The 12652-nt window shown below is 46.6% G+C and overlaps 1 protein-coding gene across 1 annotated transcript in view; it reads right to left on the bottom strand.

The window, feature by feature from the left end:
- Window positions 1–7060, bottom strand: part of SSC4D (scavenger receptor cysteine rich family member with 4 domains) — a 30419-nt gene extending 23359 nt beyond the window's left edge. The window contains exons 1-2 of the mRNA XM_029613536.1: window positions 7036–7060; window positions 5090–5395 (exon numbers count right to left, since the gene is read on the bottom strand). Of these exons, the coding sequence (XP_029469396.1) occupies window positions 5090–5395; window positions 7036–7060 (331 nt within the window). The remainder of the gene's footprint in view (window positions 1–5089; window positions 5396–7035) is intronic.
- Between the last annotated feature and the right edge of the window lie 5592 nt (window positions 7061–12652).

The following is a 12652-nucleotide window of genomic DNA, read 5'->3' as shown; positions in this document are numbered from 1 at the left end:
AAAGGGTGAGAAGTATTGTCTGAGAGTTTATCTACTGACTCAGGTGAGGAACATCTGGGCTAATAGTGTAACAGGGAGCCACCCTGGCGCCAATAGAGGTGTGGAGAATAGAGAAGACCTGAGGACAGACAGGAGAACTGGGGCTTGTTCCATTATGCTAAATAACTGGGATTAAAATTATAACCAAGCCACAATGGGAAGAAACTAGGAAATTGGAAGAAATTTTACGCTTTCTTCAATCTGATTAATGGAAAGACGAAGGAGTTAAATTATGAAGGAATTGGCCTGTATAAATTCTAAAGACTGTGGCTGCAAGATTAAGGTAACAAATTTATTAAATTGGAATCTGTAAATCAATGGGCGTTAACATCCAGAGCTGTAAAGAACTATAATTATTGCATTTTACAGCTTATCAGTAAAACGGAGTTGGAAGCTACCCAGCTTCCAGTTTGGTTATTGCTGCTGTAGAACTGTGGGGATTTTCAGTGCTGTTTACAGAGGGACTTGAAGGGCAGTGTAATAGAAAACAATGCAAAAGGATCCTGAAGTTATGCTCCCCCCACCCCCCCACCCCCACAGGGAGCCCTGGAGGCTCAGATTGATTTGAACGCTCGATGAGATCTGTTGCCTTTGGGTCCATCATCCGGGTTTTCCCACCCAGGGGTTACTCGCCTAATCCATTCTTTTCTTCAGAGAACATAAGGTGCAGCTCTAAAGGGCATTGCTGCTGAAAGGGGGAGACGACGGAGCACTGGCCTTCTTGCTGGTCACCAGAGGATGAGGAAGGGGCATTTGCTTTCCTGCTCCAGGATCTACTAGCCCGGTGACCCAGAAGTGTCTGACATCTGCATTGTCTGAGGCGTCTATCCGTGTCGGTCAGAGGAGAGGAGATCCATAATGTGAAAAGCTACAGCCCTGCAGGTATTCAGGGAGAGTCCAAGGACCAGAGGATGCCACGTTTATTTCTGGGGAGTTAAAATGAGGAAGAGACCCCCCCCCCAGGATTGGTCAGTGCTGACTCAGCGATTTTGTATATTCTGTTGGACTGTGTTTCTATTTTGCTGGAAGTTTTGAAGAAGTGATTTGTGTTGATGTTTGCAATGCTCCCTTCACTTCAGCAACACCTTAGTCATGAGGACAACAAACCGAGGGCCCAATGTAATCAAACGCGAGTGAAAATTTGCATTGAACTTCAGCACGTTCTTTACTCACGTGCTAAGAAGAAAGCAAACCAGTGGCGCGGGAATCAAAGAAGATGCAGAACATGGTGGCGTAAAATAATGCACACAACAGGGAAAGTACGCTCAAAACACACCCAATCATCTCGTCTGCCTATGTTTTGGCATACCAGCCATATCAAAGAAAGCACGTTTCATCTGCTGCCATTGTTCCTATTCTTCAGGGTAGCAGACGTAGTCCCCAGCACCCTTCTTCTTGGACCTCAGTACTTGGCAAAAATGTCTGGAAAAGGTGAGTGGCCCATTCCAGCCACTGCACCCACTGGATTCCGGAATGACCCGCCGGCCAGAAACTGTAAGGCGCCGAGAAGCTTCTCCAGACCAGGGGCGGTATCCCCACCAGCTGTGCGAGGATCTATTTCACTCCGAATGGCCATAAGTGCCCCAGAGAACAGCGGATACCTGCGTACAACATCCATCTCTGGTAATCCAAGCAGTGTGTGTCCTTGTTCAAAATACAGGCTCCCTGTGTGATCCCCTGAAGAAGGCTCGAGCCTGGGTATCCTTATCTCTTCTTCATTGGCCCAGACTCTTCTCACTTGCCTTTCTCGTTCTTCTATAGCTCTTGCTCTCACCTGGAAGAAGTAGGTAAGCCGCAAGAATAATCGCAGGAATATCATGCTGGTGCGAAAGAAACCGACACAGTAATGGTCACTAACCATCCACGGGAAAAGTGAGCTAACTTTTTAGTGCACCTCTGACCTTGAGGTAATTTCTTTGCATTTAAAAAGTTAAGACTTGTGCTTGCTTCCCTGCATTGGGCTGTAATAGGCAATGTCTTCTTTACTATTGGTTTTGCACATTTGTATGTTCACAGTTTGTTTTGTGTGTGTGTGTATAAAGCCCCTCTCTACATTAGCGGACAAGCTGTACGCACAAGAACTTACATACAGTCACACGCTGCCTTGTGCACATGGCTCGATGTGCCTTATTACATTGCACCCCCAAGTGTGTGATGAGCGTCTTTTTGCTGAACTGTATCCTGTGTCCCCAGGGCCCCGGAGGGATACCACCCGTCTGCTTGGACAACTCTACCGGGACTGTGTTGAATTTTGTAGGGGCTCAATAGTATCCAAACATGTGTCCCTTTACTAGGGAAACCCTTACACGAGTCCTGCTCTTCCAGTGACAGCAGCATGACCAAGGGGTGGTGGCAGAGAAAGCTCACGAGACCCATCCAGTCTGCCCAACTCCCCCTTTCCCCCTGCAGTATCACAGACCCTACCAGCTTTTGCTTCACTTCCCCACCTCTGTGCTTGCACCAGGCTTTCTTGTGTTCCAATACCATTTTGGCCTTCTCCGCCTGCAGGAATCTACAACGTCTATCGTTAAGAACATAAGAACATAAGAACATAAGAAAATGCCATACTGGGTCAGACCAAGGGTCCATCAAGCCCAGCATCCTGTTTCCAACAGTGGCCAATCCAGGCCATAAGAACCTGGCAAGTACCCAAAAACTGTCTATTCCATGTAACCATTGCTAATGGCAGTGGCTATTCTCTAAGTGAACTTAATAGCAGGTAATGGACTTCTCCTCCAAGAACTTATCCAATCCTTTTTTAAACACAGCTTTACTAACTGCACGAACCACATTCTCTGGCAACAAATTCCAGAGTTTAATTGTGCGTTGAGTAAAAAAGAACTTTCTCCGATTAGTTTTAAATGTGCCTCATGCTAACTTCATGGAGTGCCCCCTAGTCTTTCTACTATCCGAAAGAGTAAATAACCGATTCACATCTACCCGTTCTAGACCTCTCATGATTTTAAACACCTCTATCATATCCCCCCTCAGTCGTCTCTTCTCCAAGCTGAAAAGTCCTAACCTCTTTAGTCTTTCCTCATAGGGGAGTTGTTCCATTCCCCTTATCATTCCTGAATTCTGACCCCCTTTAGCCTCACATAATGACCCTCTGTTTAGTTTCTGCTGTCACTTGGAAAAAAGGTCAAAGATACATAAGTCCACTTTAAGCCAAAAAAAAAAAAAAAAGCTAAATCTTTAAGGACCTTTATTTTCAGTTTTTATTTTATTTCCCCCAAAAAATTATCAGTATTAATTATAACAACAAAAAATGGGAGAAAATCAGTGGAAATAAAATGAATAATTGTTACAATATTGTTATAGAAATATAGAAATGATGGCAGATAAGGACCAAATGGTCCATCCCGTCTGCCCAGCAATCTTTTTAAGGTAGTAACTGCCACTCCGTGCAGGTTTCTCCCATGTTTCTCTTAAAGGTAGTAACTGTTGTTCTGTGTAGTTATCCCCAAACCTTATGGTTCCCATAAAAATTGCTATTTTTTACTGGATGATGAGCTTTCTTGAAAATTCGGACAGTGCTGCTTGACGTGCTTTGCTCATGGACTTGGCCTTAGAAGCAGCCCTGCGCTTTTTCCCTTACGTCTGCGTATTAGTACTTCAGAGCGTAGAAGTCTTGGTTGTTTTCTGCACCCTATTCCCCCTCTCCCCTGCCGCTGAAGTGGGGAGCAAAATCAATGCCTGGGCTGGTTTGTACTGCAAGGGCCTCACTGTGGTTTGACTCATTGTCAGGTGGGCGAGGGGAAGGCATTTGGCAGGCTTTGAAGTGGGGTCAGCCCAGGCAAAGGCTGGTGCCTTGCTAATGAGGCCTCAGAGCAACTGAGCCTGATTAATTCCAGGGAAAAATAGAATGAACGCTGAAAACAAAGGTCCCTATAAATCTTGCATTTTGAGTGAAGAAATCCAAGGTCCAAGCACCTTTTTGGTGGTGAGGAGCTAATAATCACCAAACAGGGAAGTACCATGAGGGTTATCTTTGATGACCTTAAGGGAGCCAGACAGTGTGACAAAGCAGAAGGGAATGCACAGAAAGAGAGGGATCACGAATAGGAAGTTAATTTGCCCCTCTACAGGTCTTGATTCACAAACACACTCCTTCCTTCTTAAAGTGTGTCTCCTCTCCTATATTCTAATCTCCACCTGTATCTTAAACTTCAAAGAACTAAAGTTAAGTAACACCAAACTTTTAGCAGAGTTAGAAAATCTAGACATAACTTATAACACTCACCAAATAGTACTTATTGTGATATAATGTTACAGTATTTTTGATGGCACCTGTGTAAGAGTTAGAATTCCAGACACTTTATGCAGCATAGTCTTTGTGCCTTATTGTGAACCGTTGTGATGGCACCCGCTTAACAACGGTACAGAAAAGATTTTAAATAAATAAATAAATAAGGTAGAGGCAGTTCAAAGCAGGGCCACCAAAACAGTACACTACAAGCCATAAACAGAGAGACGGAGGGAGCTAAAGATGTGCTCTCTAGAAGAAAGAAGGGAATAGGAGACACGAGACAAACATTCAGATCTCTAGCAGGCTTCAACAAAGTACCCGAAGGAAGCATTTTCCATGGATTGAGAAGCTCAAAGGACAAGAAGCAGAAGGGGGAAAGCTGAAAAGGCATGTGAGAAAATCCTTTTTCCTGAGAAGATGGTGGATGCCTGGAAGAAACTTCCAGCAGAATTTCTAGGAGCTAGAACAGAGGCAGAATTCAAGCATACGTGGGATAGACACAAAAGCACTTTAGTAGTGGAGGGAGGGAGGAAGATCAAAAGACTGAGTTAGACCACAGCAGGCAGACACAAAAAAGCGGTCCTTGTCGGCCGGCATCTTCTATTTTTCTCTGTTTCTACTGCCTTACCTGACCTGGATATGGAAGAAAAGAGGGAAGATGCTGGAGACATGAACTGTAATCACAGGTACGTGGAAAGGAGAGAGGTTTGGCACTGCACAGATAACAAGAAATAAAAAATATTTTTGGCCAGTCTTGCTGCGTTATTCTCCCCCTTACTGAATGGAACCAAACCCTTTTACCATGACACTTGACCGCCACGTCCTCATAGTGGTAACAGTTGTGGATCCCCCATCCGTGGCTCCTGCACTCACTCAGGGTAGACTCTGTACCTTTGCAGTCTACATTGTCCAAGAGGATGGGTCCGGTACCCTGGCTGAAGGTCAAACGGGTGGACATGACCAGGGCATGACCACAGCCCAGCTGCCGGCACACTACAGTGGCATCCACAATGTCCCAGTCGTCGTCACAGACAGTGCCCCAAGTGCCATTGTAGAGGACTTCCACCCGCCCCTGGCAGTGGTTCGGCCCATCCATGAGACGCACCTCTGGAGGGGCATAAGAAGAGGAGAAGAGACAAAATTAACAAGGACAGGCTGGAATTATCAGAATTTCCAAAGGAAGCAGGGGTTCCCCCTTTCATCTCCCCCTTTATACCCCCTACCCCAGACACCTGTTCTGGTGTGACACCGATTTCCCTGATGACCAAAGGATGGAGGGAGGTCTCCTCTGAGACTGTAGACCTCAGTATCACTCCCCTGCCAATAGGGATTGCTCTTGCGGCAGTCATTCCTTTGGATCTTACAGCTACGCTAGATTTTGATATCTATCTGGGACAGCCGAGGAATATTGCTATCAGAGCTAGGGCTTTGGCAGGGCTGGCTTGCTTTCTGAAAGGAAGGAAGCAGCAAGTAATAATTGGCACCTTCTCTTCCTTCTGTCTTGAGATGAATTGTAGGGTCCCCCAGGGTCCTCACTATCCCCTGTCTTATTTAAATCTGTTAATTGCTTCAAATATACATTAATCAGACAACTAAATTATCATTATTACATTTCTGCAGTATATCTATTTTTTTTAAATTTATAACCCACACTATTGACACTTCAGGTGGCTTTACAGATCACACCCATAAAACAATAGAGAAATTTAAACATAAAAACAACATATCAACATAAAAATATACAAACAATATGTTGCACTAGGAGCAGATATAGAAACTAGTGCAGAGATATTAGTAAACTCCAGGTTGAAGGATATCCAAAGGCAGATGGTTAAAAACAGCTCAGTGTACAGCAGCAGTCAAAAAAGCAACCAATATCAGAATTATTCAGAAAGGAATGGAGAATAAAACTGAATATCAAAATGCCTCTGCATAGATCTGCAATGTAACCGCACCTTGAGTATTGTTGGCAGTTCTTGTTGCCCTATCTCAAGAAAGACATAGCGGAACTAGAAAAGGTGAAGAGAAGAGCGACCAAAATGATAAAGGGGATGGAACGGCTCCCTTATGGAGAAAGGCTAAAGAGGTTAGGACTCTTCAGCTTGCAAAAGAGACGATAGAGGGGATGTGATGATAAAATCAGGAGTGTGGTGGAACAGAAAAATAGGAGACAGCTCTTTACTTAATCAAATAGTGCTAGAACTTGGGGGACACTCAATGAAACTAGAAGATAGCAAATTTAAAACAAATTGGAAAACATATTTTTTTCACTCAACATGCAATTAAGCTGTGGCATTTGTGGTCAAGGCATCCAGCATAGCTGAGTCTGAAAGGAGTTTGGAAGAAAGCTCCATAAACCATTATCAGCCGCCGGTTATCCCTGGGAGTGAGTGAGCAACAAGGAACACATCAATCCTTTGGGATCTACTGGGTGCTTCCTAATGGCGCAGATCAGCCACCGATGGGGACAGGATGCTGGGCTCGATGCACCTTTGCTCTGACACTGTCTGGCATGTTTTCTGCTCTTATGGGCACAGCCCAGGAAAAAGTGACATTTTATTTGTCGATAAATCGCCGTTGTCAGAACGGAACCTCCCAGTCACATTTGCAGGCCTCAGGGATCCCAGCGGTTGACTCAGTGATGCTGGGTGTGCATCTAAGGATGGAGGAACATACTAGTTTCGTCTGCGGGCAGCGGGCTAGCCATCAGATATGTGCCCTTCCCTAAATCAATCAGATTTACCTACGTTGGTGCAGCTTTAATTTTAGCATCACTAGATGAGTGTAACAGTTTGTACTGTGGCTTGCCATTAACATCCTTAAACAACCCCTCATTGACTCTAAAGGCTGCAGCCAGGGCAGTGACAGAAAGCAAGTACAGGGAACACTAACTTCACCAGCCACTGGTGAGCTACCAGATTCAGTTCAAAGTATTAGTTCTTGCATTTAACGTTTGATTCAGACAGATATATTCCCTGGAAACCTTTCTAGGACTTATTTGCTTAGAGCATTTCTAGCTGCTTGATCCAGGGCTCTAATCAACCACCGAGGCACTGCTCACAGTCCTCTTTGTGCACGAGGCCAGGCTAACAAGGACGAGGGACAGAGAATTTTTCTTCCCCCCCCCCCCCCATGGGCTTTGGAACTCTCCGGTCAAAGATCTGTGGTAAATGCAAACATTGCGCAACTTTTTGAAGGAAGGACTTAAGACATGGCTACTTTCCTCAAGGGTATTCTGAACAGGAGGAGCCGAAAGCTTAGAATTACAACATGGCGATTTGGCACAAAAGGGTAGGATGGTTAGGAGGCTATGGGGCTGTTCAGCCGAGAGAGACGCGGACGAGATCTCTCTCTCGCTTTAGTCTGGTAAGTATGGCCCACAAGGATGCCACAGAGAATGGAGGGATGGCAAATACAGAAGGATGTGAGCTCTGCTTTTAAAATGGATGCTGTAAGGATTTGTACTGTGCCTTGATGCTGGGTGGGAGAGCTTTAGGATGCAGTTCTGGTCCCATCTGGCCCCATGCCACTAGAAATGTATCCGTCTCCTTTACTATATTTTGTGGCACTTAAGCTCTGCCTTTGGTTAATGTGTGTTTTTTCCTATTGCGGAAGAGACAGGCCTGATTTCTTGCAGGGAGAGTAGGCTCTTCTTCGGTATAAGCTGGGGCTCAGGAGGGGATTATTGATTTGTTGTGACCCTAAACTAAGGGACTCTCTACAGTGCTCCCTGGTGGGTCTGCAGTCCAGCAGGTCCATGATACCACGGACCGGCCATGGTAGTATTTATAGGCTCCTTGGTAGGGCCCGAGGGCGCATCCTTGTGGGAACTGTGAAGGAATTTGTTGAGTGGAACCGAGGAGAGTGTCTCTGAAGAGCCGCGAGCACTGATGAAAGATGGACTAAGAGATTTAGGATGTTTAAGTTGGGATCAACACCATGGAATACAAATGAAGGAAGAGGGAATGTAAAAATATATATTATATATATTATGATTCCGGTGTTTCATCATGCTGGGGACTTTTTTTTTTTTTTTTTTTTAATAATTCTGAGTTTGACGGCCGCTGCTAACCCCAGAAGAATACAAAAGTTCCATTTTCAAAACGATACCTTTTGGAGGAGACTTGATTGCTTCGTCCCGGGCTGTGGGTTCCACGTGCGAGTCTGCCAAGGGAGGAGAAAGCAAAGGAGGATTAGTGAAGGGGGGTGAAGTCAGACAGTCACGGCGGGGGAAGGGCGGGACCGCAACTTGCCCCCTTCAGCGGCCGGAGGAAATGCAGCCCTCGCCTCAGAGCCAGAGGTGCTACACCTTCCCCTTGCTTTTTTCTTTTTTTTGCACCCACAGAGACTGGTGGGAGGCTCAGAAACCCAGCATTAGAGGCTGTTATTTTATGTGCCCCAGGGTGGGGGTCACACGATTATGAATTTACAACACATTTTATGGATTTATGTTTTGAGGTGGTCTAATGCTATGGCTGAACCTTGTTATGGGCACCATCGGTGGTTAAAAGTGTGAAATGAATAAATATTATTATTATTATTGTAGTGGGAGGCACCATTCCTCCCTCCCTCCCTCCTCAGGGCTTGGGTACACGACCTCCATGACACTTAAGCCAGCGCTTCAGCACACAGTAGGTGCAGTTTGGGGGGGTGGGGGGGCTGATTTCAGCTTCCAGGCAGGAGAATGGTAAAATGGAAAAATAAGTTCATATTGTATCTTTTATACTTGCTTCAGAAACAGACAAGAAGAACTCTTTCTAGTAAGGGTTAAACGATGGCACTGTGGGGACGTCTCCAGCAGTGAGTTAAGGAAAACCTGGGGACGTAAGATCACAAGGGCCACCGGGAATGGAGTCGGCTGGGATGCACTGCCAGAAAAGGAAAGAAAGACGTCGTAAAGACTTGCAGCCTTTTGGCATTAGAGGCCGCAGTGCTTTGGAAGTCCCTTTGTGGTGCCCGCAGAGCTCCCGAGATGAAAGTGAGACAGCAACAATCGTTCAAATGCAAAATCAAAGCTGGCGAGTGCCTTGGCATGGGGATTTGTCGGATGATTCAGATTCCAGGATAGATTTGCTAGTGAAAACCTGCAGGGGGGTGCTTTCATTAATTCAGACTGCATTGTGCGTTGTGTCTGTAATTCTCGGTTGAAGTCAGCCTTGAGGTTTAAGCTCTCTGATGCAGAGACGTTATCACGGTCTCAGCCAGGTTTGGTGGTGCCCCATCACATCCGCAGAGTAAAAAGCAGGACTGCATTGTCCAGAAGGGGATGGGGCAAAACCTGAAGCCATCCTGGACATCGCAAAGTATCCCCAGATGTGTAGTGCTTGAGCAAAGCCAGATTTAAGGTTTTGGCGCCCATAGGTAGACTGGCACAGTGGTGCCCTGTTAAGGCGGTGCCAACTCTTACTGCCCTAAAGCAAGTGGAGGCAGGCTCCTCTTTGACCTGGGTATTTGGCGCCTTCAAAATTTCGGGGCCATAGGCCTATGTGGCCAGCGTCTAAATCTGGGCCTGGGTTCGAGCACTTCCTCAGCAACACTTGAAACATTTCAAACTGGACAATTTCACACTGGCGGGGTATTACAAGCCTGTATCTGTCTTAAAACCAAACTAAAACCCCAGGTCTTTAACGAACCCCAAACTGTCGCCCACTGCTGACATCCCTGCTTGAGTGCACACATGAATATGACTTCATCTCCTCTAAGTGAGTGTTGCTTCCTCACTCCGAGATTTTCCGAACAGGTCTGGTTTTGCCCCATTGCCTGCAAAGATTTGTGTTGCTGATTTTGCATGGGGAAATCAGTGGGAAAATCAGAACAACAAATTCATGCAGACAATGACATAAGACCAGGACTGGATCAACCTATTTAGTTGGCCTGGGATGAGGTGGTAACCCTCCTCTAGAACAGTTTTTCCCAACCCCCTCCTGGAGGCACATCCAGCCAGTTGGGTTTTCAGGATTGCAACAATGAATATGCATGAGATAGATTGGTATACACTAGGGGGCAGATTTTCAAAGCCTATGTGTGTAAATCCAGGCGGATTTACACGCGTAGGGGGGAGGGTTAAGCACCCCGGGCCTATTTTGAAAAGGCCCGGCGGTGCGCGTAAAGCCCCGGGACGTGCGTATGTCCCGGGACTCAAAAAAGGGGCGGGGTGTGGGTGGGGCGGGGCAGGGCGTGGCCGGAGCCTCCAGGCACAGCGGCCATTTGCTGCCGTGTCCGGGATTGCGGGCTGGCCATCGGCCAGCGCGCGCAACCTACACCTGCCTGGAGGCAGGCACAACTTATAAAATAAAGGTAGGGAGGGGATTTAGGTAGGGCTGGGGAGCAGGTTAGATAGGGGAAGAGAGGGGAAGGTGGGGGGGGGGGGGGGCCTGAAGGAAAGTTAGCCATCGGGGCTCCCCTAGGGCTCAGCACGCGCAAGGTGCACAAGTGTGCACCCCCTTGCACGCGCCGATCCCGAATTTTATAACATGTGCGTGCGGCTGCACGCACATGTTATAAAATCGGGCGTAGCTATTAAAATCCAGCCCTAGGTCTCTGATGTATGCAAATCTGTCTCTTGCATATTCATTGTGGATATCCTGAAAACCCAACTGTCTAGGTGTGCCTCCAGGAGAGGGTGGGGAAACACTGCTCTGGGTGCCAGTTGATTTTACCAAGCCACCACAGTAGCTCAGCTCTATCTACTTTTAAAGGGAAGCTGATTTATTTGTAATAAAATTCCTTTTGCTGGTCGCTCAACAGGGAGCACCCCACCCTGTCCGATTTCTTCTGTGTCTAGGAAAATTGTCTGAGCCATTAGCCAATTTCTGGATGGACCCCCCGCACTTAGAGCATGGCGTTCACAGGTTGTATGCTACATTACCGCAGAGGGATAATACCTCAGGTTTATCACCGAGAAGAACAATAACGTTCTCCCAGTCTTTGGAGGGCTTAAGTGATGATAACAGGCTGGCGTGAGAGCAGCGGCTCGTCTCCCTGCTGAAAGGATCCTTCTGTGGGAACTTGTGGTGCAGAGAGCACCCTGCAGGGAAATGATCACAGCTGTGCTAATTAGCGTTGTCCCTGTGCAATGAGGAGCCAGATGATAGGACATGGGGAATTCACAGCTATCACAGAACAGGAGATGCCCATCGCTGCACATCTGCCCAAGAACATCTTAGTTCAGGAAGAATTACAAAGGCAATCATGTAGCTGGGCCTGTCTGGCAGGCTACGCAGGGGGCAGGCCGGATGTTCAGGCAACGGCCATACTAGTATTGGTAACTATTTGGATTAGTCTGGGATGATAGATTAAATGGAAGCTGTGTCTATTTGGAAGGCTGCATGTACAGTAAAGTGTAAAAGACTTAGAGGAAAATCTGGTGCTTATTTGGCAAGGTCTGTCTGGCAAGCTACGTAGGGGACCTGGGGTGGGCGGGGGAGATGCTTGGACAACAGCCAGGCTGGTTTTGGTGTCTCTATAGATTAATACCGAACCTTGTGGTTAGACGTGGGAAGGGAGAGGATGCTGGATGTGATCTAAGTGGGAAATTTTGTTTGCTCTTCTGCCCGAAAGGCTAGTGTACAAATGAGGAAGATGAAAAACTGTCCCGGATAAGAAGAGATAACTTAGCAGCTGTCACACACTATGGATGGCAGCTGGGATATATCCTTAGCAGTGTAGATAGGAATAACTGGGTAGATTGGATGGGCCAATAGTTTTATTCCCGCCATCATCTACTGGGTTACTATGTTAAATCTAAACCCCATGTCTTTCTTGTGCAGTGCCAGGAACACGGGGCCAAGATGCCTTCCCCAAACAGCTTGTAATTGAAGCTGGTGAATAGGAAGCAGGAACAGAAATAACTGAGCAGACTGTATTTAGCTTGTACAATGCTGAGTACACAACCTTTCCATAGAGAAGGATTATACAGTTCTGAGCACACAGCCCCTCAAATGAGGGGAGTGGGGGTATAGATTGTAAAGTGCCAAGCATATGGTCCTACAAGGGAAAAGAGGTAAGATTTACAGTGCTGAGAACAGAGTCTTGTCATGAGTTCTCATTTAACAGTATTGCTGCAGATCCACGATTAATTAAGCATCTCATTCTTCCACAGAGTAACAGTGACCTCTGGTGGTATGGAGGAGGAAATGGCTTCCTTTCTGGGGATTTTTCTTCTGCCATCACTGCGGCACACTATGACCTTGTCCCAGGATATTCCTGTATCATTGCGGCACACTTAGGCCTGTCCCAGGATATTCCTGTATCATTGCGGCACACTTAGGCCTGTCCCAGGATATTCCTGTATCATTGCGGCACACTTAGGCCTGTCCCAGGATATTTCTGTATCATTGCGGCACACTTAGGCCTGTCCCAGGA

The sequence above is a fragment of the Rhinatrema bivittatum genome, chromosome 8, assembly GCF_901001135.1.
Source record: "Rhinatrema bivittatum chromosome 8, aRhiBiv1.1, whole genome shotgun sequence".
Classification (NCBI taxonomy): domain Eukaryota; kingdom Metazoa; phylum Chordata; class Amphibia; order Gymnophiona; family Rhinatrematidae; genus Rhinatrema; species Rhinatrema bivittatum.
This window is presented reverse-complemented; position numbering and strand designations above follow the sequence as displayed.